Genomic DNA, 27,874 nt, shown 5'->3' with positions numbered 1-27,874 from the left:
TTTCACTCCACAATATTTCAGTACTGAATCTATTTCATAACATGAAATCGCAAGTCTTCCCCTTTATTTGAGTCTTATACACACACACACACACACACAAATGGTGCTAGTTAAAAAAAGAAAAAAATATATTTGCAAGAAAATTACCCACCCTGTCTAATATAGCCCCTAATGTTGTAGGACACCCTAGTGGCTGGTCTGTTTTGACTCTTCACCAACCGACACATGGGGCAGACAGCTGGCTGTCACGTACCAGGTGCATCAAAAACAGACTACATGCTTTTCATGTGCAAGTATGATGTCATTCTACTGCCCTATATACCTCTAAGGAAAAAACTGAAGTTACTTGTTATTTTACTCTATGTCAAATACTAACAGGAGAAAGATGTTTCATCCACAAGACTGTGACTTCTCAAACACACAGCTTTACAAGGTGACATTCGGCTTCGGGATGGACTCTCAGATGACCCCAGTGGACGCTGGAAATGAAGGCAATCATGCTGAGGGCCTGGCAGTCACACTTCAGCTAAGAGAAACCCTTCCTTCTACAGTTTTCTTTAAGGAAATGTAGTTTTATTCTCCTATTTAGCAATATATTCCGTGTCCTCCAAACTCTAAGTTACAAGTTTTTTCAAATAAGAACTTGAAAAAGTACCAAAGTTTGGGACACTAGGGACAGACTATCATTGGTACAGCAGCCTCAGCCTGGTTTCCATCAAGGACTGGCTGTGAAATGGAGGCGCTCGGAGGGCCACAGTCAAGAGCCTAGTGAGTTGGAATTCCGTTAACAGCTCTACCTCTCTTCCGCTGTGTAACCTCGGGCTAGAGTTCAGAAGTGAGTCGTCTGGATTCAGAAGACTGCCAGAAGCTAAGTGAGGTACATCACAAAGGAACACAGGACTGTGAGCTAGAACAGGAGAGTGAATGTTCGCTGGGGCCTTCCAGAAGACAGTTCAGTCTTAGCAAACTGGCCAGGAAGGATTTTCATCAAGATGGACGAAAAACCTGGAGGTGAACTATTCATAGCAAGTGTCCTCAAAAAATTAAAATCCATTTAATTAGGGCAAAAACAAATAATTGTTCTTTGAAAATCACTTGGTCAATAATTTGTAGGTGTGTAGTAACTGTCATACTAGTTGGTTATGTATGTGATCTTAGCTCTCCACCTAAGTTATGAAATCTTTGTGGGTATGTTTGTTTCTATCTCTTTGGTTTTGTTTTTTTTTTTCCTGGAACATTCTCTTTATCTTGTTTCAACCCAACTCCTGCTGATAACACATTTCTCAAAACCCTACCAACTGGAGATCTTTCCTGCAGCTTCCGTCACGGCCCTCGGACTCAGTCCCTCAGCAGATGGCCTTTTACTGCCCTGGCAGGTCCCTTCCCCTCTTAACTGTAACCAATCACTGGCTTTCTCTCTGAACCCATCCTTCCCATACGTCGATCTCTGACTTCTTCACTCTCAACCCCCAAATCCCCTTGGTAGTTCCCTAACTACAGACACCTCGTCACGGTAAAACCTATTCTGCTCCTGGGCTGAGGTTTCCATCCTGTGGCGCCTCTCTGTCCTTTCCTTCCACCTTTCCCTCCTCTTCCTTTCTACTGAGCAGCATCTTCATCCTCTTTCTCTTCCCACCCCTTATTTTGCAAAGCTCTTCTTAACTGTCCATCATGGGTAATTAAAATCCCTTCATTAGCACTCACTGCCCCTAGAGTCACCTCCAAGCTTCCTGTGGCTCAATCAGGAGTTTCTTCAGCGCAGGTCTCAACTTTGCCTCGTGCTGCATTCCCCATTCTCCCTACCTGCCACTAACCTTCACTCTGAAGCTTCAAACTTCACACATTTCCCCAAACTTTTCTACATCTCTGCTGTTCCTCACACTATACTGTACTCTTATCTGCACACCTCATCTTCCTCAATTTAGCAAAGTCCTACCCCATCAGAAGGGCTCTGGCCTTCCCACAGCCTGCTGGCTGACATCCAGCCGCCTCCTTTCACTTTCTTCATTATTTGCAAATCAGATGGTCAGTCCCACCAGTGAATCACGGGGACAGCTCTGTCTTACCTGGAGAATGTTTCCCCCAAAAGATTCTCCAAATGCCTTGCATAAAGTGGCAAGGACTCAAATATTTTAAATGTGATGTTCTTGATCATTTTTATGAAATATATCTTACTCTTTGTCAGACCTCTAACCTTCATGACATGATCACCAAAAGGAGGAAATCAGATTTGCCTTATGTATACTAAGACTATGTATACTAAGACTTTGCCTTATGTATAAAAAGACTAAATTGAGTCTTTTTGAAAAAATTAACTTGTTGTGGTCGATCACAGAATAAGTGGTTTTCAGCATGTGACTACAGAAAAAATGATTTTTGGCCAGGCGCAGCGGCTCACACTTGTAATCCCAACATTTTGGGAGGCTGAGGCAGGAGGATCACTTGAGGTCAGGAGTTCGAGACCAGCCTAGCCAACATGGTGAAACCCCATCTCTATTAAAAATACAAAAAGCCGGGTGTGGTGGCAGGAGCCTATAATCCCAGCTACTTGGGAGGCTGAAGCAGGAGAATCGCTTGAACCTGGAAGGCGGAGGTTGCAGTGAGCCGAGATCACACCACTACACTCCAGCCTGGGTGACAGAGTGAGACTCTGTCTCAAAAAAAAAAAAAAAAAAAAAGAGAAAGAAAAAAGAATTTTTAGCATGTGACACTATGAGTACCCTTAAAATAACAGTGTCTGAGTTCTGAAAGTGGATGATACAGACAGGCACAGGAGATGGAGGGATGGGTAAATATGAGAGAAAGCAAGAGCAGTAAAATGGGAATGGTAAAATCTAGAAGGTGGGTATATGATTATTCACTATGAAATTCGTTTAACTTTTCTATGCTTGAAAATTTTAACAAACATTGGAAAATGCAACAAACAAAATCGACATATACAATCACTCTCGTCTGAGCTCCATTAGAAGGACACAGAGAAGGGCTGTGTCCATCAGGGTAACCTGCCATCTCCTGCTGCCCGTGAACGTGGGGCCCTGGGTAAACGCTTTGTAAATTAAGTATCTGTTGAATGAATACACTCCTACAGCATGTCTGGTTGGGTCTCTGGGACACACTTAAATCTATGTAATCACCACAGGTAGATGATTATGACCGACTCTCTTCCTAACTCCCACCCCAACTAAATCAAATGCTCCTTTAGGCCCAGGAGCAATATACTAACAATTTGCTGGTTTAACGTTCTAAATTTAAAAGCTATCCTCTCCTCATAATGCAAATAGAGAAATATATTTATGCAGGCTTGACATTGGGAGACTTATTTAAACACATTCACTCAAAGGATTTACAGCATTAGCTAAATTTCTTCAGAAAGTAGACTGGCTTGTACCTGACTGCAGAGCCACTGGACCACAGAACAGACTGAGAATGGCCATGAGGGGTGGGGGAGACGGACACGCACACCCGTGGTGGTGCTGTGTGGTGAGTGTAGGAAAGCTGCACATGGTACAAATATACAATATGGGATAAAAAGGGGCAAGACGAATCCTGGTACACTAGGTGGAGTTTAACTCCCTTTAGGAAGCTATTGGAATTGACTCAAGTAATCATTATACCACATGGGGATAGTGGTTAAGAACTTAGGCTCAAAGCCTGCTATCTGGGTTTGAATCCCAGCTTTATCACTTACCACTAGCTGTGTGGCCTTGGGTAATTTACTTAGCTCTCTTAGTCCCCACACTTATACAATGGCTATAACATTATCCTCCTGTAAGGATTAAATGACATAATGCATACAAAGCATCTAGCCCACAGTATGCATTCAGTAGAGGTTATCTTAATATGTGAGGGCTCATCTAAAATATAAAGAAAAGAATAAAGACTAGCATTTCTATGAGTAAATCCCCATCTAAGTAACATACCTATTAGCTTATGCTATGCAGGAAAAGATCAGACAGTTATATTTACAAATAGCTGCACAGCCAGGTCATATTAATAGAGACTTTTAATTGAAGAGATAACAGGCTTAAGATATTTTCTATTCCAGCCAACGTTCTGTTACCTTCGGATACATAAAAGAGAAAGAAGACAGAAATATTTTTACTGTAAAGATCAACAACAGCAACTCCTAATTCTTGGGACTTTCAGCACAAATATTTTCTGTTGCTAAATGCTGAGATCTTGACTTTTTTCAAAACCTAAGCTTTACTGTAACAAACTAGACTACAATGATCTGGTTGAAGGATCCTTTGGTGTCTGACTTTTTTTTTTTTTTTTTTTTTGAGACAGGGTCTTGCTCTGTCACCCAGGCTGGAGTGCAGTGGTGTGATCTCGGCTCACTGCAACCTCTGCCTCCCAGGTTTAAGCAATTCTCCTGCCTCAGCCTCCCAAGTAGCTAGGATTACAGGGGTGCACCACCACACCCAGCTAATTTTTGTATTTTTAGTAGAGATGGGGTTTCACCATGTTGGCCAGGCTGGTCTCGAACTCCTGACCTCAGGTAATCCGCCTGCCTCCGCCTCCCAAAGTGCTGGGATTACAGGCGTGAGCCACTGTGCCTGATGTCTCTGACATTTTTGTTCTCCATCCCCACAACCCCTTTGGTCTCTCAACTGCAGACATTTGGTCATGCAATAATCCCCTCAGCTCCTTCACTCAGGTTTCCAATGCTGAGATGCCTCTTCGTTTCTTTCCTTACACCTCCCCTTCCTCTTGAATTTTTACAGGACAATGTCTTCATTCTCCTCTTCTTTTCCCTCTCTCCGTGGTACCACACTCCTCCTCACAGTCAACCACAGAGTTAAAGACCTTTCATTAGATCTCATTGCCCATGGGATGAATTCAGTAATCAAGCCTCCTCTAAGAGGCCTCCACGGTGTAAATCCTCATGATCTTCCCAGTTCCTACATATTCCACATCCCACATCACCATGCCCCAAGAAGAGCTCCTGTAAGATACTTTACCTGACATAATCACTTCACTTGGGAAAAAAAGATGACTTTTAGGGTTTATTAAATGTTTATTTCCTCTTGTGTTCAAGTTTGAAATTTACCTTATATATGGAAGAAGGAGAAGGAGAAGGAGAAGAAGGTGGTGACTGGCTGAGACTTTCGACACAACCAATCTGAGCCAAAATATCCACCTTAAAATAAAAAAGGTGCCCAGTGAACAAGAGTGAAAAAGCAGGTCAAAGTTTTTAACTAAAACCAGCACATTCATGGCAGGACCAAATTCTCCAGAAAACTCTAGCATGCCACTCACTCACAAACATTACATGCAAAAAGCCCCAACTGTGTAGCAATGGGTTATCTTCAATGCATTATATTTTCTAAAGTCTGTTGTTTGGCATCATGATACAGTATTAATGAAACCCTAAAAATAACTATAAGCAGCACAGAAAGAATGGATTAAGTATCATGCAAGTCATACAGCCAGAGAAACAAACTCCAGAGGAAAAAACAGAAATAGCCAAGTTAAAAAAAATGTTAATATTCTGAACCTTTTGCTTTCAGAGGCGTTAGACATGTATGTGAGAGAGTCCAGACAAAATCAGCAAAGCCACCTGGTCAACTTGAAGCTAACCACAGAGCCACAGTGAGTCCTACCAATCGCAGCTGTGAATGACACAACAGCCCAGCTGGTCTGTGAACACAGGCGCAAAGGCCAATGTCTCCCGGTGTGTGCTCTTAGGGTCTAACTGGCCTACAATACAGCATCTTGTGAGAAGAGGTAACTGACTGATGCGCTTCCATGAAGCCAATTGATGGGTAAACTGCAGCAGATGTGTTAAGAGGACCACTCTGGAGCCCAGCTTCCAGGCTTCAAATCCCGGTTCCACAACTGTCCTGTAGGGAAGTCAGTACTACAAACATTTATATAGTGGACGACAGCATCCTTTTCAGGGGCAACTCTCCTGTGAAATAAGCGGTGGTATTATTCTCACCTGAGAGATGAAAATAAACTTGGAGTTGAAAATCAGTTAATACGCAAAGCAGACAACAAAGATGGAGTAACAGGGACCCAGTTTATGCTCCCAATGAAAACGAAAAATATGATGAAATATAGGAAACCGTGTTCAAATCACTGGACACCAGACAGTGAAGAAGTGATCCTGAGATACGGGAGACAGACAGAGTAAGCCCACAAGTGCCCGTTCACTACATGGAGAGACTCTCCAGGACACGGAGCAGGCATGGAAAACCCACACAAAGCTCGGCGGTCTCTGTGGTGGGAGGAGACAGAGTCTGGGGAAGACAGAGATGCACAGAGAGAGCTCTGGAGACTGCAGAGGACACTGCAGATCTGCACTGATCAGCCCATCACGTGAGGGGTCTACCCAAGGTCAGAGAAAGACACACACGAAAGAATCAAGAGTGAATCAAGAGTGCAACCCCTCACACAGGGCAATTCCCACCAGCCCAGATGGAAAACTTCATGATTCACGGGGCATCGGGTACAATACTACAAAGGATTTGTTTCAGGAAAGGGGCAAAAATATCCCTAAGCTAAATGTTGCTCTGGGCTTAAAAATAAAACCTGAAATAATCAGATTATTTCAAAGTAACTTAGGTGCATCCCAGAATAAGGCTCAAAAATGTTTATGGGAATGCAAAAATATCCAGCATATAGCAAGGTGAAAATTGCAATGTCTGACATCCAATCATAATTTACCAGACATGAAAAGAAGCAAGGAAAATATGACCCATAATGAAGAGAAAGATTAAGCTGATACAGTACTGACAGAGATGAAAGACTTAGCACTATTTAAGAGCAAGAGAGGTTTCAAATATTAATGAGGTAGAAGACTCAGCTTGAATGGGCTTCCAAAAGGTGATAACTTTAAGCACAAAGAAAAAAAAAACAAAACACATTATGAAATCAATGTAAATCCATACATCCATGCTACTGTCAGAAAAAAAGACAGGAATGCTTTCTTCATTGGTCACTATTTGTAGTAGCTATAAAGTAACTTCTTACTTTGAAATCTGGCAATTAAGGAGAGGTGGAATTAGCCATCTATCCTGAATTCCAAATTGGAATTCGACATAATTAACTAGCTCCAGCTGATACAGGAAAGTGCTGCTTTCTAGATGAAACCAGCTAAGCGTGGAAGGAATAACATTTCTGATTCTGGCAAGGATTACCAACTGGTGGTAAACCATTACCATTTATATACAATTTATATCTGTATGTTTGTGTGTATACCCATGTTCACAGAGAGAAAATAAGACACCTAGTGTAAAGAGTAGTGATTGTGGAAATGGGATACTTTTCTTTTTGCTAGTCTGAATTTTCTACAATGCATATGTACTGCTTCTGTAACAATAAAATAAAAGGTTACTTTACTAATTGTTTTTAAAGACAGTAATAATGCTAATTAGCAACTGCTGACCACAAAAATAGTAGTTTCTGGTTTTGTTATTTTTTTTTTTTATGTTGTATTCTTGCTCCTCATATGACATCCTTGGGGAACTGGGACCAGTAAGAAATAAACCCCTACTTCTGACAACAAAAAAATGCAGTAAGCAGGGCAAGCGCTTGTTTGGATGACATGGTTAGACCTGACTCAGTTCACTGGTTTCCTAGTAAGCAGCTAAGACATGGCCCAAGAGGAAGAGCTCTCACTGCACAGACCATGAGAACAGCAACTGTGGCGTGGCAGAGATGAGCAATGGCACCACGACGTCTGTCTGTCTCCACCGTAACTACATCAGGCCTCGAAGGAGGGCTAGGTTTAAGAATTAATGAAAATGGTAACATATTTAATTAAAGCTGCTTTCCGTTTGGCTTTCTACCAAACGTGTACAAAGGGTCTATGAAAGCTCAAAACATACTGTGAGTGGTCGCAGCTCTTATGGGCCACCTAATTCCTTCCAGCAGACACCAAACATCCACTACAGGTCAGTACAGATCATCCCATCTGGTAAGTCCACCAGTTAAGAGGAGTTCTCAATCGCAGGCTAACTACTTTCTATGTTATTATCTTGGGATGGGGCCCTGTAGGCATTCAGGGGTCCGCCTATCACCACATAAGGAACCCCTCACTGTGCCTGTCACATCCTTCCACACCACCTGTGATGATGTCACCTGGCCTATCATGCCACGGCCCATCTTATGACTATACCACGTGCAACTGTGTTAGGAAGTAGGAATAGAAAGCAAATAATATCTGATTCTTAAACCAGAGAACATCTAAACCAGAATTTCTGACAAAAATTTAACTCTTTTCCTCAAAAGGGACTGAAGAGGTTATAATATTCTCTTATATAAAAAAATCTAACCACTTTAGCTCAAAATACGGAAGAATTTGACAAGTTTCCTGTTTTGTTCTTTACAGATCTTTGGCTCAAAGGACATGATCTAATTCTACAGATGAATCTGTACTGACGTTAGAAAACCACTGGTGGAACATAAAACTTGTACATTCTTCTAAAAATGAAGGTAGATCACAACAGACTCAATCTATTTATAGCCAGTCATATCAACATTACTGACTGGGAATTACCAAAAGAGGTGAAATTATTTAACAAATCCTTTGTTAAGTCATATTCTGAACCTACAGATGTCAATTTCAGGTGTTTATTTTTTAAATAAAGATAATTAAAACACTAAAAATTTACTTAAGGTAAATGGATAATGTTTGTATTAGCTTAGAGAGTCTACTTACTCAGATAGCTCAAAGTCCTAAAATAGGTAGCTTTGAGTACAGAATAGGATGGCACTACAATTAGCAAATAATTTGCTTCCAGACAGACCTAAGAGAAGTCCATGTGAAATAAGCTTTTACACTGTTCTGATGACAGGATGTACGTATAACAATGCTGGCTGGTCCTTCATCACTGCAGTTTTAAGGTTAAAAAAAAAGACTTTGCTTTAATAGTTTGTTTCCAGTTAGACAAAACAAACAAAAACCACCCTATATAACAAACTTCACCAGCATGTATTTTTGAAAGGTTCCTGAGATGAACAAAGCTGTCTCATAGATGTCAGGGATCTGTGAAAAAGCACACAAGGTTAGTAATGGCAGCCTCATGCAGTTCTGAAGGCAAATGTCCATAAATCCTCTAACACTGGTATATGATCTTCCTTAAAAAGCCCTATTACCAACTAAAAAGAATTCATACGGGGGGGTGGGGTGGGAGTGAGAGTGAAGAGATGGAAAGAACCTTTTCAATAAAGTTCTGTAAAGAGAAAGTCTCAATAAGCAATTATGAGATGTCTAAGGCATTATAAGACTTATGTGAGTTAATGAAGGTATAAGCACATCTAATACTGAACCTTTGTGAAGGTTTCTTTTATCAATTTATTTTTAAATGGACTACCAAAAAAGGCCTAAAATGGCCTAAAAATAGACTTTTGAGAACTAAGAAAGCAAAATGTAGTTCCAACATAAAATTACCATTGCCTTCCTCATCCTATAACCAATAAAAATTCCTTTGTAACAAATATAATTACATGGAAAATCTCTGTAGAGAAAAATGTTATATCCTTAAATACCACTTAACTTCAAGCATTTGTTTAATATCCAAACTGTTTTTAAAAAATAACAATGTCAGAGAATTTTCTGTAAGAGAATCTTCCCATTTTTGATTGGGTAGCCCGTCAGATGGGAGAATAACAGGCCAGTGATGGACAGCTCCTAGGCCTGTGGTCGGTGTTAAGAACACAAACTTCTCCAAGGCAGGGATTCAGGAAATCTGTAAGTCTTTTAATACCTTACATTGTAAAGTACCTTTTGATGTATTTATAACTGAAAAAAAAATTATTCAAACAAGAACAGAGTATTATGGTACAAAGTCTCTTATAGGTCACTGGGAATAGAAAAAAAGATAAATTCTTTGCTTATCAAGCTTAACAATTTACAAATAAGCAATATAATTTGTATAAGAGTCACAAATTGTGCTAAGGGAATCCAGAGAAGTAAAACAGAAAACAAAAGGTTTTATAGAAGACATGGTATTTGAGCTGAACCTGAAGAGATGGGCTTCTGAAAGATGGAAGGAGTCACTCTGTTATTCTCAGAAGAGCAAGCCAAAGGTACAAATAAAAGGTGAGACAGCATGGGACATATTTGGAGAATCATCAGTTTGCCTGGAGACAAATACATAACTTAAAGATAAGGTGATGATGGGTAGCCACACTGAGGCATCACAGAAATAGAACTGAGCTTGGAAAAGTACTTCAACCTCAAATTCAGATGAATTTCTTCTACAGTTTCCCTACCATGAACTGTTCAGCGTCTGCTTGCCTAACTCTGATACACAAAGACCTTCTCCTGGGATAGCCCTGCTGACATGTAGAAAATGATTATTCCAGAAGGCAATAGAGGAGCCTCTGAAGTTTCTTAAACAAGGAGATGACATAAAAGCATACGTCAGCAATGCTGAGGGTTTGGTTCCAGTCCATCACGTTAAAGTGAGTCATGTGGACTTTTTTGGTCCCCCAGTGTACATAACAGTTATGTTTACACTATACTGTATAAGTGTGCGAGAGCATTATGTATAAAAAATACATCTTAATTAAAAATACTTTATTGCTAAAAATCGCTAACAATCATCTGAGCCTTCCACTAGTCAAGCTGCACCCTTTTTGCTGGGGTGGCGGGGGGGTCTTGTTTTGATGTTCATGACTGCTGACTGATCAGGGCGGTGGTTGCTGAAGGTTGGGGTGGCTGTGGCAACTTCTTAAAACAAGACAATGAAGTCCGCCATGTCAATTGACTCTTCCTTTCATGAAAGATTTCTCTGTAGCATGTGATGCTGTTTGATAGCATTTTGCCCACAGTAGAACTTCTTTCAAAACTGGAATCAATTCTCTCAAATCCTGCTGCTATTTTATCTACTAAGTTTATGGAATATTCTAAATCATTTGTTGTCATTTCAACAATGTTCATAGCATCCTCACCACGAATAGATTCCATCTCAGGAAACCACTTTCTTTGCTCATCCATAAGAAGCAACTCCTCATCTGTTTAAGTTTTATCATGAGGTTGAAGAAATTCAGTCACATCTTCAGGCTCCACTTCTAATTCTAGTTCTCTTACTATTTCTACCACATCTGCAGTTACTTCCTTCATGAACATCTTCTATGAGGGTTGGAATCTACTTCTTCCAAACTCCTGTTAATGTTGACATTTTGACCTTCTTCCATGAATCATGAATGTTCTTCATGGCATCCAGAACGATGAATCCTTTTCAGAAGGTTTTCAATGTACTTTGCCCAGATCCATCAGAGGAATCACTATTTATGGCAGCCATAGCCTTGCGAAATGTATTTCTTATAGGACTTAGAAGTCAAAATTACTCCTCGATCCACGGGCTGTAGAATAAGTGCTGTGTTAGCAGGCATGAAAACATCAATCTTCATGTACATCTCCATCAGCGCTCTTAGGTGACCAGGGGCATTGTCAATGAGCAGTAATATTTTGAAAGAAATCTTTTTTTCTCAGCAGTTGGTCTCAACAGTGGGCTTGAAATATTCAGTAAATCATATTGCAAACAGATGTGCTGTCACCCAGGCTTGGCTATTCAATTTACAGAAGACAGGCAGAGTAGATTCCGCATAATTCTAAGGACCCTTAGGATTTTCAGAATGGTAAATGAGCACTGGTTTCAACATAAAGTTACCAGCCGCATTAGCCCCTTAAAGAGAGTCAGCCTGTTCTTTGAAACTTTGAAGCAGGCCCTGGCTTCCCCTCTCCAGCTGTGCAAGTCCTAGATGGCATCTTCTTCCAATAATAGAAGGCTGTTTCATCTGCTCTGAAAATCTGTTTAGTGCAGCACCATCATCAATAATCTTTGCTAGATCTTCTGGATAATGTATTATTGCAGCTTCCACAGCAGTACCTGCTGCTTCACCGTGCACTTTTATATTATGAAGACAGCTTCTTTCCTTAAGCCTCATGAACCAACTTCTGCTAGCTTCAAACTTTTCTTCTGCAGCTTCCTCACCTCTCTCAGCCTTCACAGAATTGAAGATAGTTAAGACCTTGCTCTGCATTAGGCTTTGGCTTAAGGGAATGTTGTGGCCGGTTTGATCTTCTACCCAGACCACTCAAACCTTCTCCTTATCAGCAATAAGGCTATTTCACTTTCTTATCATTCAAGTGTTCACTGGACTACTACTTTTAATTTCCTTCAAGAACTTTTCCTTTGCAGTCACAACTTGGCTAAGTGTTTGGCTCAAGAGGACCTGGCTTTTGGCCTGCTTCAGCTTTTGACAAGCCTTCCTCACTAAGCTTAATAATTTCTAGCTCTTGATTTAAAGTGAGAGAAATGCGACTCTTCCTTTCACTGAAACACTTAGAGGCCACTGCAGGGTTAGTAATTGGTTAACTGAAATACGGTTGTGTCTCAGAGAATAGGGAGGTCCAAGGAGAGGGAGAAAGACGAGGGTATGGCTGGTGGGTGGAACAGGCGGAACACATAAAACATGTCAATTAAGCTCGCCTTTGTGGTGCCTCAAAACAATTACAATAGTAACATCAAAGATCACTCATCATGAATCATCAAAACAGATATAATAATAATGAAAAAGTATGAAACATTACAAGAATTAACAAAACGTGAAACAGAGACACCAAGTGAGTACATGCTGTTGACAAAATGGCGCCCATAGACTTGCTCAATGCAGGGGGTGCCAAAAACTTTCAATCTGTAAATAATGCATTATCTGTCAAGTGCAATAAAGCAAAGGGCAATAAATGAAGTGTGCCTGTCCTTAACGTCTTGTTTTAGAAGCAGTGGTATATGAGATAACTATAATTAACAATTATTAAACCACTACTAAGTACCATGTACTCTTCTAAATACTTTAGAACTCTTTTTTCATTTACTTTTTCCAAAAATCCCATGAGGTTTTACAGATGAGGCACAGAGATGCTAAGCAGCTTACCCTGATTCACATAGGATGTGTGAGATCTGGGATTAAAACCTAGACAGTCTGGCTCCTAAACTCACTGCCTTGACACCAAGCTAGGTTGCCTCTTAAGGAGGAGAGAAAAGACAGGAAATCTGTTAGAACAATGGATCTCAATCAGTTCCCTCTTTCCACATCTCAAGGATGCAGAGCACGCCTCTCAATAACTGTGGCTCACGATGGCACTCGGTTAGGGTTTTAAAGCAGAATAAAAAGAGGGCACAGAAAGAAGTAACATTTCAGAGAAACAGAAACAGGAAAGTCAGGAAGAGAAACTAGTTTTGTGGGGAAATAAGTGATTCGGTTGAAGATGAATTTCAGATACAAAGGAGACATGCTGATAGAACTGTTCAACAAAAAGCTAGAAATTGGGCAAATCAAAGAGAAAATTCAAGATTAGAGAGACACTTTATAAGGGAATCTACACGATTAGAGAGGGTAGAATAGTGAGAGAGGCTGGAACACAAAAGGGTAAGTGGATTGAAGACCCCCTTTTAAAGGAGGGAAGAAGTGGGAAAAGAAGGAAAATATTTATGAAATATCTTCCATGTGTCTGGCACTACTTTATATTGGTGGCCTAATCCACTGACTATTCAGGAGGTTCAGGAGGCAGGTCTTATGCCAAAGCCACAATTCTTACACAGTGGAGCCGCACTGGCAAGCCTGGATCTAACAGCAAAGCTTACATGCTTCCCACCACACCACTCACCTGGGGACTGGCGGGGTGTGAAACAGAAAAACAGAGAGATGCCAGGGAGAGCATGTGACAGAGGCCAGAAGGGCTCTCAGCAAAACAAAAGCAGCTTTATTCCAAGTATACACATCTTTCTAGTATTTGAAGGAGACAGAAAACAAACCTCTCAAGTAGAAAACCTTCAGATAAGACATCTAGGTTTACAGAACTTTTAAGTAACATTTAAACCTCATTGTTCTCATTCTTTAGAAAGGTACAAACAAAAACTTTCTATTAATTTCTCAAAAGTAAGTACTCTAAAGAAGCAGTAATCTGAGAGTTTAAGATCTATACTGAAACCTTTTCAGAATCACAGCAGTGATGTAATCTAAACAACAATAACTGATGAAAAACAAGACTAGCACACACAGGAGTAGAGATTTTTAACAACTGAGATTCATTCCCATCAGCTGGTCCATTCATTCTAGTGGTTCAGCCACTAACGTGAAATACTCTTGAAACTGTGAAATAACCAATAAGTAACTAATAATGAAACTAATATTAACCACTAAAAACTATGCTTTCTTTTCAAAGGTAATAAAATGGTTGTCCTCATCTGGGTAATATAAAATCTGTATTTGAATAAGAAAATGAAGAGAGTTTGATTCAGTTCCTGGGTATCGTTCGATACATTTTCTACACACTTTGCATCTATGGTGTGTGTGTATGTGTGTGCACTGCAACACAAGAAAGATAACATTACCCATACTGAGGTGCCTTTTAAAAAAATCATACCTCTATCTGTACATCTAAATCTACCCTCACTCTCCCTAAGGGAAGCTCAGCTTTCCACTGCGTGGCTGCCTATAGTTCATCTGATCAGTCCCCTGCTGACAGACATTTACATTCCGGTTTTCTGCTGTTACAAACAATGCCGTAGGAAACGTTCTTGCCCAGAAACCTGCGTTCTGCGAGCAGATCTGCAGGAGGAACTCAGAACCGCTGGGCCTTAGAGATATGCATTGTAAATACTCATATACATTACCGAACCAGCCCTGAAAAGCTTCATCACTTTATCCTTTCCCTCGCTTTGTATGACATTGCCTGTCTGACCACACCTGTATGACACTAGCTTTTAAACTGTTTTCATTCTCTGCTAGTTTGATAGAAGAATCTTAAAATGAGCATTTTCCCAAGTATATTAACTATTAGTACCTTCCCCCCCAAAGAACAGCCTGTTTATACACTTTACCTATTTTTTCTGAATTCTTCATCTTTTTCTTACAGATTAGCAAGAGTGTATGTATATGAATGGAATTAGCCTGTATCCCTCATAAGTCAGAAGTATTTTTGCTAATTTAATATTACTTGTTTACTTAAATGTATCAATTATATCCTTAATGGCCACTAGACTTTGTCCTGTCAGTCTCAGAAAGGGCTTCCATAGGCCGGATGCAATTGGGAGGGTGAAGTGGGTGGATCACAAGGTCAGGAGTTTGAGACCAGCCTGGCCAATATGGTGAAACCCCATCTCTACCAAAAATACAAAAATTACCTGGGCGTAGTGGCGGGCACCTGTAGTCCCAGCTACTCAGGAGATTGACGCAGGAGAATCATTTGAACCCAGGAGGAGGCAGAGGTTGCAGTGAGCTGAGATCACGCCACTGCACTCCAGCCTGAGCAACTGAGTGAGACTCCGTCTCAAAAAAAAAAAAAAAAAAAGGTGGGCTTCCATATTCCAAGATCATAAAAAAAATGCTGTCTACTATTTTCTCCAAGTAGTTTAATAAACAGCTTTATAATTTTCCAAATCAAACTGTTTCAGTCCATTTAAAGAACAACTCATCATATTCCTTTCACACTGACAATTCTAGTCTAAACTGCACCAAGCTGAACTGCGTTTTAGCTGATAAAGCGTTTTCTCACCACCAAAAGAGGAAAGCAATCACAGTGGGCCAGGGTCCTGGATGCAGCAACACTGCCTTGACACCAGCAACTCTGCTTACCTGAGAGACTACTCAGTAAGAATCTAGAACCAAAGGGTCCCCCAAGCAACCTGAAATTAGGAGTTTTAAGAAAAACCAAAAGAAAGTGCTATCTTACATAGTAGGTTATACATTAATGAACTAGTTACTCTGAAATGCAGCACAGATAAAGAATACAAAGTCAAGGAAAGAGTAGCAGGCTCGAAATAAGTTATTCAAAGAGATCTTTAAAAAGATATACTTAAAGAAAAATACGACACTCAGGAAGTTGGATAACCAACTGAATATGGGGCTTCAACTTGCTTGTGTGGGAGGAGAGTCAAATTTAAACTCACTGATGCTAAGATGAGTAAAGAGACACTGGCTCAGAAGTTGGCACAGTGTGCCAAGCTGAAGAGATGCATGCCTGAGAGGGGATGTGTCCATGGGCCTGATGGACAGGAGAGAGGCCCAGCTTCTCTGAGGTTCCCGCTCTCAAAACAAAACCGACCCTGGGAGAGAGCACAGGCAATCAGAGCCTCCCAAGCAGCTCACCTCAGAGCATGCATCTTCCTACCCGCATTCAGAAAATGAAAGCAATGGGCAAACCTGATAGGAAAATGTTTAAAAAGCTACCAATTAATAATGGTCATCTGGTTTCCTACTCGTGACATCTTTCATGGTATTTACAAAATGTACCCAAATTTTGGCCTACTTAAATCGTTCTCATATCCCAGATAACAGAGGGCAGAGATAGCAGTTAAAATATTTTTACTTGATTTACATTAAATTCAATTGCTCAAATTAATGACGGCTATGCTTTCTGCATTTTGTTAATTCTAGTTTCAGTTCATTTTTCTTTGCTTTCAAAGGATCTGATTAGATTCAATGTTAGACTAGATGCCCCCCCCGCTTTTTTTTTCTTTTATTACCTTCTAAATAACCTAAACGAAACAAATTTTAGACTTATACCAGTTTATATTCAACTACAAGTAAATACCAAGGAATATATTTCCTAACAGAACATGACTTAAATCTGAGTTTTAATTTCTTTTCATTAGCTAAACTGCTTCCACCTATCTTGAGATAATAGCTGGTCAGTCCCTAGAATTAAAATAAGATAAATATTTCTATTTTTTGTTTGCCTCACTTATTCTATGATCTCATTACCTCATTACAATTCTTTTATTAAAATCTTGTCCTTTATTAATGCAAACCCATTTCATGGGTGCTTCTGTATAACTCAGCGAATCTCAACTGGCTTGGCTTTGCTCCTAGGCAACACTTGGCTATATCTGGAGACATTTTTGGTTGTCACAACTGAGGTGGCGTGCATGTGACTGGCACCTGGTAGGTAGAAGCTAGGAAGGCTGCTCAACATCCTGCAGTGCCCAGGATGGGCCCGCCCCACTAGGAAAGGGCGCGGGGCCTCAAACGGCAATGAGGCTCAGGTTGAGAACCCCTGGGAAAACTTCCAGTGAGGTATAACTACTATTCACGTTTCACAGTGAGTAACCCTTACCTGGCCAATGTTCTCAAGTAGTATAGAATAATAAAATACAGAAGAGTATTCTTCAATTACAGTGATCAATCACCTTGCCTGCAAATTTTAAATATCTGAGTCTAATTTGTAATTCAGAATGTCTACAAAAAGCTGTTTTGAAATGTATAAAACCTGCAGTTAGTATACGGTGATAAACTTATATAAACTCACTTGGAAGGTCAATTGACAGATATTCTTTTTCTTTTGAGACGGAGTCTCACTTGCCCAGGCTGGAGTACAGTGGCACGATCTCGGCTTACTGCAGTGGCCGCCTCCCAGTTCAAGTCATTCTCCTGCTTCAGCCCCCCGAGCAGCTTGGATTACAGGTGCCCGCCACCACACCTAGCTAATTTTTGTATTTTTAGTAGAGATGGGGTTTCACCATGTTGGCCAGGATGGTCTCAAACTCCTGAACTCAGGTGATCCGCCCGCCTCGGCCTCCCAAAGTGCTGGTGGGATTACAGGCGTGAGCCACTGTGCCTGGCTAATAAACAGATATTTTATAAGCAAATACTTGTAAGTGATATGATTATCAGGCCTGATAGAATTTAAAACCTTTTATGTAGTTAAAAAAAAAATCAAGAAATAACATCTCCTAAAGCCCATTCATTTCTAAAGATGTAAGCAGTCAACAATATTTTAATTCTTTTTTTTAACTTTTTTTTTAACGTGTGGAGATGGGGTTTCACCGTGTTGCCCAGGCTTGTCTCGAACTCCAGCACTCAAGCAATCCACCTGCCTTGGCCTCCCAAAGTGCTGGGATTACAGGCGTGAGCTACTGTGCCCAGCAGCAACAATATTTTGATATCTGTCTTCTCAATTTTCTTCTTGTCACTTACTCTGTGTCATCATTTGGCAATAAATGAACTAGACAAATTCACCTAAACTAGTCAAATTTTAATTAAAATTAATGTAAAATTTCCTTGTATTCTTCTCAAGTTATCCCACTATTCTAAGTTTCCTGGAAGCAATACAATAAGAGTACCAAGTGCTGAGTGCCTGGATCTGGTAGACTTTCACAGGCACTGCTTCTACTCGCAGGATGAGGGCCTCTAGCTCTGAGAGTGTAAGCAACATGCCAGGGCCAGGGCATCTATTTCCTGATCCAGGCCGAGGCTCTGACACTGACCTCCTCAACAACAAGAGCCTCCTCTTCTTCCTCTTCTTTCCATGCCTTTATCTAAGAGGGTATTTGCAGTTTCTGGGGTCTGTGTTCATATCATGACAGACTTCTAAAAGCAACCCTCAATTAATACCCTGCCTTTTCTCTTATAATAAATTTTGCAAACAGTCATTATCAGGCTTAACAGGTGAGTTCTTTGTTAGTACCCAACAGAAATGCCACAGAACAACCTAAAAGCGACTCTGTTTATGCTTTTGGGGAATGGCAATAGCTATAATGCATCACAAGCCTTCACAAATATGCTCTGTTTTCCGTAAAGCCAGCCACATCCAGAAGGAGGAAGTGAGACGTACCTGGTGATTATTGCTGGCAGCCGACGAACTGGCCTGAGCTGTGCTGGCTGAGAGAGAATCAAGGAAGGCTTGGTCAGCCACTGAATTTCCACAAGAAAATTGATCTTTTCCATCACTGGGTAAAATCTGAATAGGAGAAAGAGCCGCAATTATTTTCATGGATTACGGTCACTTCAGGGAGTCTTTGAGGGCAAGCAAGAATTGTCAAAAAGGGTTTATATTCTTCAATGCTACAAATTTCTCTGTAAGCACTGCTTTTGCCGCATACTCATATTTTGATGGGTTGTATTTTCATTTTTATTTAGTTCAAACTATTTTTTAATTTCTCGAGATTTCTTCTTTGATCCATGCATTATTTAGAAGTGGATTGTTCAATCTCTAAGTATTTACAGATTTTCCATCTATCTTTCTGTTTTGATTTCTAGTGTGATTCCATTGTGGTCTCAGGGCAGACACTGTATGATTTCTTTCAAACATGTTGAGGTATGTTTTATGGCTCAGAATATGTGGTCTGTCTTGGAGAATGTTCCATGTAAGCTTGAAAAGAATGGGTATGCTGCTGTGGTTTGATGAAGCAGTCTGTAGACGTCCCTAAGTGGACATCAATTTATTGATGGTGCTGAGTTCAACCACGTCCTTACTGATTTTCTGCCTGCAGGATCTATTTCTAATAGAGGGGGTTTTATATTCTTAAAGGTAAGCAAACCCAAGAATATCTGTAATCACTATTCCTTTATATAAGCAGAATCCTAGAAAATCCAATTACTGCCAATATCAACTTAAATTCTCAGATTTTTCTCAATCTTGTCAATTTGTGGGCTCCTGGATGCAAAGTGCATACAAGTAAAACAAGACTTCAACATAAGACCTACGGAGTGAGGCCAGGGGCCTGTGAATAGGGGGTTGCAGTTGTATGGAAAAGGCTGTGGTGTGTGCATGGGCACACGTTTCTGAGGGAAAGCCTAGAGATTGCATCGGATTCTCTGAGGGGTCATGACTCCCCACTCTCACTGTCTATCAACAACAGAAGGACGGCCTTAGATCTCACTCTGCAGACAGGTCCCAGGTAAACATCCTCTGGGGGGAATTCTTTTCTCCTGGAGGTGAACCAAAGGTACCTTTATTCTTGATCTAGCTCCAGTTGTACTCACAGGGCATCAGGAAACCTTTGCTTCTTTCTGTCACCCAACATGAAAGACAAGCTTACCAAGAACCTTCACATGCTCGGTTTGGAGGGACCAGCAGGGGGCGCCAGGTGGTTGGCTCAGCTTGGGGGTGTCCCAGGCAGGACCAGCCCAGGCTGCTGTGTTGCTCTCCTGGGTACCCATCCTAACAGCTCTACCCAGGAGATCCCCACAGCAGCTCCCCCAAGACACCCCTCTGTCTATGGGAATGGGAGAAGGAACTGAGATATGCACTTAAAAAAATCTATTTAAACTGTGAGTCTATTGTACAATAAACAATATTATAGACGGCAGCAATATCAGCAAAGGAAAAATACGTTATATGTGTCATATTATAAATATATATCTATATTTATAATTTATATAATTTATAATACATTTTATAAAATTTATATATTTTGCTTATAAAAATATAAATATATATTTTAAATGTATATATTAACAGATATATTGATATATAATTTCATATATCTTATTGAATTTATACAATTTATAATATATTTATATATTTATAATATAGATAATATTAGCAAAGGAAAAATACTAACTTTTATTCAGACCAATTAAAAGTTGCTATCCCTGGAAGAAACTTAACCTAAATATTTGTAGTCATTCTTTGAAGCTTGGGTCTACAGGTAATATTTTTCTTAGTTCTATTTCAATGTAGTTTCCATATTTTATATAGTTAACATTTATTATATTTACAATGGAAATTTTGTTTTGCAAAAAGTTGCTGACTTCCTGTAAGTTGATAATTCATAAAAAGATGCCTGACAAAGATGAGCTCTAATGAATGAATGACAGGAAGCTCTTACTTCAACGTAGTCTGTGGGAACCAGCCCTCGTTCTCCTTTGATGTTTCTTCCTTCCAGCCATCCTCCACCTACATCCTAATAAGTCACCAAAAAAAAAAAAAAAAAAAAAAAAAAAGATTACAGTTGAGATTTCCTGGAGAAATTTTGTGTGGAGGAATTGTTATACATAAAAAAAGCAATTAACATTAAGCTTTTCATTCCTACAGAACACCGTTCAAAATCTTAAATTCTTAAGCCTTCTCTTTACTTCAGAAAATGATGTAACCTAAAAACAAGAAAAATCAAACTTCAATAATAAGTGATCAAAGATTGAAAACAGCTGATGATTAGATGACCCTCGTCTTGTCTGTGTACTGGTCTGTGGCAGATGATAAAAGCGGCTTGCAGCTCTGAATGTGAAGCGGTGGGATGCGCATCCCAGGCCTGGAATCTGCCCTCTGCCACCTCGCTGGTCAACAGAATCAAGTGGAAATCCTCCAGGGAATCCAGAACCTTGCCTCAAGGGCTTCTGCACACTTCAGCTGACTCTTCTGGCACCCAAGTCGCTATACGAATTAATGTGGGTTGCTAGATGATGACAGAGACCCAGTCTCCCTGTTGCCCCATTCAAAGCCAGCCAACCCAGAGAACTGGCAGACTCATGAGTGAGGCTACCTTAGACCAGTCAGTCCCCAGCAGGGTCCAGTGATTGCAGACACACGCAGTGCAGCTCAGGAGAACCATCAAGCTGACTTGTAGGTTCCTAAGCAGTAACAAATGGTTACTGGGTTAAACTAGTAAGTTTTAGGATTGTTATGCAGAAAAAGTGAACTGATCCATGGTTCCTCAGTTCTTCTGGATAAATAATATTAATAAACTAAGTAATAAAGTAGAACTCTATATCCCAGTATTGCCATTTCAATCTATGATCAAAGGAAAAATTGTAACTTTTATTCAGAATAGAAGTTGCTATCCTTGGAAGAAACTTTATCTAAATATTAAACTATTAATGTTGATATTAATATTATTAATTATTAACAATGTTAAGTGGCAGGTCCCACTTTCTCATCTTAACATAGTAAGAGTTTTTACAGTTTTAAAATAATGCCCTAATTAGTTAATAATCTGAATCTGAATAATCACATTCTCTTAAAAAATCACTTTAAGCCACAACTTTTGTCACTTTCTGACCACAATAGCAACTTGAGGACAAGTTGCTATTTTACCAAGAAAAATTAAATACTTCAATAAAGAAATTAGATGAGGCTGGGTACAGTGGCTCACACCTGTAATCCCAGCTACTCGGGAGGCTGGGGCATGAGAATTGCTTAAACCCAGAAGGCAGAGGTTACAGTGAGCCAAGATCACACCACCTCACTCCAGCCTGGGTGACAGGGTGAGAGCCTGTCTGCAAAATAGAAAAAAAAAAAAGGTAAGACTGAAGAATCTTTAATCTCTGCTATGATTAAAACTGAATCTATTTAACTTATACACATCTAGCATTTTTTAAAATTTTTAAAAATTATTATTATACTTTAAGTTCTAGGGTACATGTGCACAACGTGCAGGTTTGTTACATAGGTATACATGTGCCATGTTGGTGTGCTGCACCCATTAACTTGTCATTTACATTAGGTATATCTCCTAATGCTATCCCTCCCCCCTCCTCCCACCCGACGACACGCCCTGGTGTGCGACGTTCCCCGCCCTGTGTCCAAGTGTTCTCATTGTTCAATTCCCACCTATGAATGAGAACATGCACACCTAGCATATTATACAAAATTACTACATAATCTTTTTCTACCCGGTGATTTTCTTTTTTTTGAGACACTGTCTCATTTTGTCTCCCAAGCTGACATGCAGTGGCGCCATCTTGGCTCACTGCAGCCTGGAACTCCTGGGCTCAAGTGACCCTCCCACCTCAGTCTCCCAAGTAGCTGGGATTACAGGCACGCACTACCACACCCGGCTAAATTTTTGTATTTTTTGTAGAGATGAGGTTTTGCCATGTTACTAAGGCTGGTCTTGAACTGCTGAGCTCAAAGCGATCCACCCGCCTCGGCCTCCAAAAGTGCTGGGATTACAAGTGTAAGCCACTGCACCTGGCCGATTCTTTTTTCAATCCAAGACATATAAAGTACGTTTTATAAATATGCTCACTATTCAAAAACTACCATCACTTCTGCCGTTCCTCATTCTCCCTCCTCGATCTTGGCACTGCCACAGTTCTCACTCTCTCCTTCCACAGGAGCTCTGTGTGAGCATGCGAGTGTGCGTGTGCATGACAGCAGGTGAGTGTGTCTGAGGGGTGTGTGCGTGCTTGCACGGGTGAGTGCTGCATCTGTGTGAGAGCAGGAGAGTGTGGGTATGTGTGAGGGCAGGTGAGAGTGTCTGAGGGGTGTGTGTGCTTGCACGGGTGAGTGCATATATGTGTGAGAGCAGGTGAGAGTGTCTGAGGGGTGTGCGTGCTTGCACAGGTGAGTGCATGTATGTGTGAGAGCAGGTGAGACTATCTGCAGGGTGTATGTGCTTGCACGGGTGAGTGCTGCATCTGTGTGACAGCATGTGAGTGTGCGTGTGTGAGAGTAGGTGACAGTGTCTGAGGGGTACGTGCACTCACACGGGTGAGTGCTGCATCTGTGTGAGAGCATGAGTGTGAGTGAGCGCAGGTGAGAGAGTAGGTGTGTGTGCGTGCTCACACGTGAGTGCATATGTGAGAGCATGAGCATGGGGATGTGAGAGAGCAGGTGAGAGTGTCTGAGGGGGTGTGTGTGCTTGCATGTGTGAGTGCATATGTGTATGTGTGAGAGCATGAGTGTGGGTGTGCATGAGAGCAGGTGAGTGAGGGGTGTGTGTGCTCACATGTGTGAGTGCAGGTGTATGTGTGACAGCATGAGTGCGGGTGAGGGCAAGTGAGAGTGAAGAGGGTGTGTGTGCGTGCTCACACGTGTGAGTGCTGCCTATGTGTGTGAGCATGCGACTGTGGGTGTGCATGAGAGGTGAGAGTGAGAAGGTACGTGTGTGTAAAAGTGCGCACGTGAAAGAGTATGTAAAGTGTATGAGAGCATGAGAGGTGTATGAGGGTGCGAGGGTGTGTGCGCATGTGTGTGCATGTGCACACATAAGGGTGTGTGCGAGTGTGTGTGGGGGTATGCATAATGTGAGAGACTGCGTGAGAGTACGTACATGGGTGCACGTGTGTGTGCCTGTGCACGTGCACAGGGAAAGGCTGGCGAGGTCTGATGGGGCCCATGGTGGGGTGTCTCACAGACCTACAGCTGACAGAAAATGCTGCCAGCGAGGAGTGACCTGGCCACACTGGCCGTTTAGACAGACCCTGGGCTTGAGGGAAGGCCAGTGAGGAAGGTGCATGGTCCAGGCAAGAGGATGAGAGCTTAGCTCAGGGCGCTGGCAGGAAGCGCAGGGTGGAGAGAAGAGGCTGGACGGAGTAAAACTCTAGGGAGAGAAACCAATGGCTTTAAGTGACTTAGCTTTGGGGGCCTTGGTTCACTGAATGGAAAGGCGCCGCAACAGAAATACAGAGAAGTAGGAGTAGGCTGAGCATCGCATGGGTGATGAGCTGAGTCTGGACGTGGTCAGTGTGAAGTGCTTGTGAAAAAACTAGGTGAAGGTGTCTGGCCTCCTCTGAGGCTGGAGCCACAGGGGGAAGCTGCAGATACAGGTTTAAAGTCATCACCACAGAGATGGCAATACAAAAATCTGAGACCGCATAGTGTAAGGAAATGGGCTGAAGGTGGAATGACGTGGGAACCCCAACACTCGTGAGGCAGAGAGGGGAGGGACACAAGAGGACAGCCAGCGAGGCCAGGGAGAGGTGTGTGGGATCCAACGTGTTCTACAGCACAGACACAACAAGTTCCCTTCTGGAAACATTCAGTAAGAAACACTGGCATGCAGACCTCTCTGGAAAACAAGGAGCACAGGGCGAGGGCCAGGTTTCCTGTCTTTGTATCTCCAGGGTACCTCTCCCAAGACTGCACACACATTAAGTATGAGTGACGGTCACGAGGGAGAGGACACAGAAGAGACACGTTGCAGTGTGGGGCCCAGAGGCGGAGGCGTGGACCAAGGACAGGCATGCACAGGGCAGTGTCACGAAATCAGCCAGGTGAAGAAAGCAGGTAACGATGGGTTCAAGTTTTACTCAGTTTACAAAGACAAATTCTCCCTATCTGCTTTTGTTCCTTCTCCATCTATATGAGCCTGCAATGAAATACTATTAATTGATACAATTTTTGTTACATTATTTCAAATGATGTTCATCTCATAATTTTGCTACATATTTTAAGAACAGTTACAATAAAGTTACATGTAAAAAGGACAATTAAACGTAATGAGACAAGTATCACACAGAAATAATGGAAAAAACTGTAACAGAATCTTGGGCAAAGAAGATTGGACACAAATGAATATTATGTTTGCCTCTAAGCTTCCTGACAACACAGACCATAACAGAAATCCAACAGTCTATAAAGATTTGACTTCATGAAACAAAATGTACCCAATCTCCAGGAGAAAGAACCTGAGATAAGAGATCACATAGATGCTTCTCTGGGAGGGCATAATAAACCCAGTTATATAAGCAGAGACACACATCTGAAGATGAGTGTATGTATGTGTACATATGTATACATATGAGTGTACCTGAAGATGCATGTGTGTATGTATATGTACACAATTTCAAACAGGGTTTGGTAAAGATGCAGAAATGCTTTTTACACATAGAGTTGCTTCTTGTTTGAATAAAAGCTGAGGCAATAACTTGTAATTCAGCAAAGAGAACTCCACTGGGAGCTGAGCTAACTCCACAGGAGCTGGTCTAAGTATATTGCTTTCTGGCAACCTAATCTGATTTAGGAAAAGAGCTTAGAAAAATGATGATAGGATCAATCAGTTAAGACATTTAGGAAAATCACCATCATCTTTTACTTATTCTAGAGATACAGTATTATCGTGCTAGGGGTAAACACACTGAACCATGTTCCAGGACAACTATGGGGTACCTAAAAGGTTGTAAGTAATTTAAAAAATTGTAAGATAAACATATCGAAGAAGATACAAAATAAGCAGACATAATAAACTCAATTACATACATAACTGTCTTTAGGGAACTTTTTTCCTGTATTTATATAACAGCTTCTTACTTCACCATCAATATTTCATAAGCAACAGGAAAAAAATCATGTGGGTTTGAATGATTAACTTACAAAAAAATAAAATCTTAAAAATAAGTCCACATGGGACAATCAGACTCGCATGTACAGTTCTCTTACCGGATTTGTTAAAAATAAGTCCACATGGGACAATCAGACTCGAATGTACAGTTTTCTTACCGGATTTGTGATTGTGATGATTTCTCCTTCATTAACCGTCAGTTCATTATTTCCAGGTTCAGCAGCAAAATCATACATAACCCGAGCCTATCAGGAGTGGAGAGGAAAAGAGGATGTTACAAACACAAACAGAGTAGTAAAAACACAAAAGGTGTACAGTTCACTTTCTAAGCATGCTGGTACAAACATGATAGTGGCTGTGGCTGTTTTGGAAGAAAGGAAGACATTACCAAAATGACTCATCTGCTCTACTCTGAGGAAGAATAACACCAACGGTGATAGCCCTGTTCTGTTCCGGAGGCAGGGAAGGTTTCTGGCAGCTGCCCACATTGCATTTAGAGATCAGCCCTAAAAAAGTTACTCGAAATATACCTATTTTGGTTGAGTGCAGCAGCTCACACCTGCAATCCCTGCTACTTGGGAGACTAAATAGCAGGAGGATTGCTTGAGGCCAGGGGTTCGAGACCAGCCTGAGCAACAAAGCGAGATTCCATCTCTACCAAAAAATTAAAGAAAAATTAGCTGGGCATTGTAGCCAGCACCTGTAGTACCAGCTACTGAAAAGACTGAGGCGGGAGGATTGCTTGAGCCCAGGAGGTCAAAGTTACAGTAAGCCAGGATCATGCCACTGCACTCCAGCCTGCACGACAGTGAGACCCTGCTGTCTCTTAAAAAAACAAACAAACAAACACCTATTTCATTAACAACAACAACAACAACAGACTATCTTCTTTCTCTTAGGAAGTAAGAAGTGGAAATACACAAACTGTTCATTCTGGCAACACTGACTCTCAGAAACTGAAGACAGAGACATACATACACGCACACACATCTAAGATTCACACATCTTTAGAAGAATCGCTTGCTATTAAAATGTTCACTGCTCCTTATCTAATAAGAATGATAATGCAGCATCTTTAGCCACATTAACTCAGAAATTTAAGATTTGGGTATTCTTCCACCATACCAAGACTTACATAGGGCAGTGTGTGCTGGTCGAGTTACCTAAACAGCCATGATTTTAAAACGTTTCCTTAAAATAAAAGCTTTTATTTATTTATTTTTCCAGACAGAGTTTCACTCTGTCACCCAGGCTGGAGTGCAGTGGTGCCATCATGGCTCACTGCAGCCTCGACCTACCAGGCTCAAGCAATCCTCCCACCTCAGCCTCCCCAGTAGCTGGGACTACAGGCACATGCCACCCTGCCCAGCTAATTTTTGTATTTTTTGTAGAGATAAGGTTTCACCATGTTGCCTAGGCTGGTCTCAAACTCCTGGGCTCAAGAGATCTTCCTCTCAAAGTATTTGGGTTACAGGTGTGAGCCACTATGACCAGCCCTAAATGAAATTTTAATCTAGGACAAAGCTGTTCTGGCTGGAGTAAGGAGGGACTGCTCTTGCAGGCTCTTCCTCAAGAGGATCCTTGAGACAGGGTCCAGAAACACTGACTCCTTGGAACACTGCTGTGCATGTATCCCAAGAGAGAATCACCGTGGTAAAAACAAGGTATGTGTTTAAAATGTTTTATATATACCTTTATAATATATAATACATAATTTAAATCCTTTTCAAATTCTAAGTGATTGTCTTTCACAGACTATCTTCCTCAAGTCCATCCTATAAACTGGGGATCACATGCGCCTAGGAAACACATGGTTTAAAAGTAATTGTTTGTCCTCAAAGGCAAATTCGAGTTTAGCGACAGGGCTAGTCTAACAGGGCTAATGCAAGTGCACTAATTTAACAATATTTACTGAACACCCACCATATGGCAAGAACTTGAAAGGCCCTTTTGTTGGCCATTGCCCTTTCTATGTATTTGCTTAATGATGCCTGAAATTATTTTAATGAGAATAAAGGTTCATATTTAGTGATAACAGACTAAGAAAAAAAAGCCAAAATGCTATCTTGAAATACATAAAAAATAGTAAGATGGACTGATGGACGAATATGTGACAAAGCAGGTACTGA

At 41.0% G+C, this 27,874-nt stretch overlaps 1 protein-coding gene across 3 annotated transcripts in view; it reads right to left on the bottom strand.

Moving 5' to 3' along the window:
* SNX9 (sorting nexin 9) overlaps window positions 1-27,874 on the bottom strand; it is a 120,444-nt gene that overhangs the window by 50,783 nt on the left and 41,787 nt on the right. For 2 of the 3 annotated variants that reach the window (XM_009452308.5, XM_016956527.4), the window contains exons 2-5: window positions 25,904-25,990; window positions 20,571-20,645; window positions 18,572-18,697; window positions 5,051-5,140 (exon numbers count right to left, since the gene is read on the bottom strand). In XM_009452308.5, the coding sequence (XP_009450583.1) occupies window positions 5,051-5,140; window positions 18,572-18,697; window positions 20,571-20,645; window positions 25,904-25,990 (378 nt within the window). The remainder of the gene's footprint in view (window positions 1-5,050; window positions 5,141-18,571; window positions 18,698-20,570; window positions 20,646-25,903; window positions 25,991-27,874) is intronic. The other variant, XM_001144722.7, reaches the window with a different exon arrangement.

The sequence above is a fragment of the Pan troglodytes genome, chromosome 5 (genome assembly GCF_028858775.2).
Source record: "Pan troglodytes isolate AG18354 chromosome 5, NHGRI_mPanTro3-v2.0_pri, whole genome shotgun sequence".
Taxonomy (NCBI): domain Eukaryota; kingdom Metazoa; phylum Chordata; class Mammalia; order Primates; family Hominidae; genus Pan; species Pan troglodytes.
This window is presented reverse-complemented; position numbering and strand designations above follow the sequence as displayed.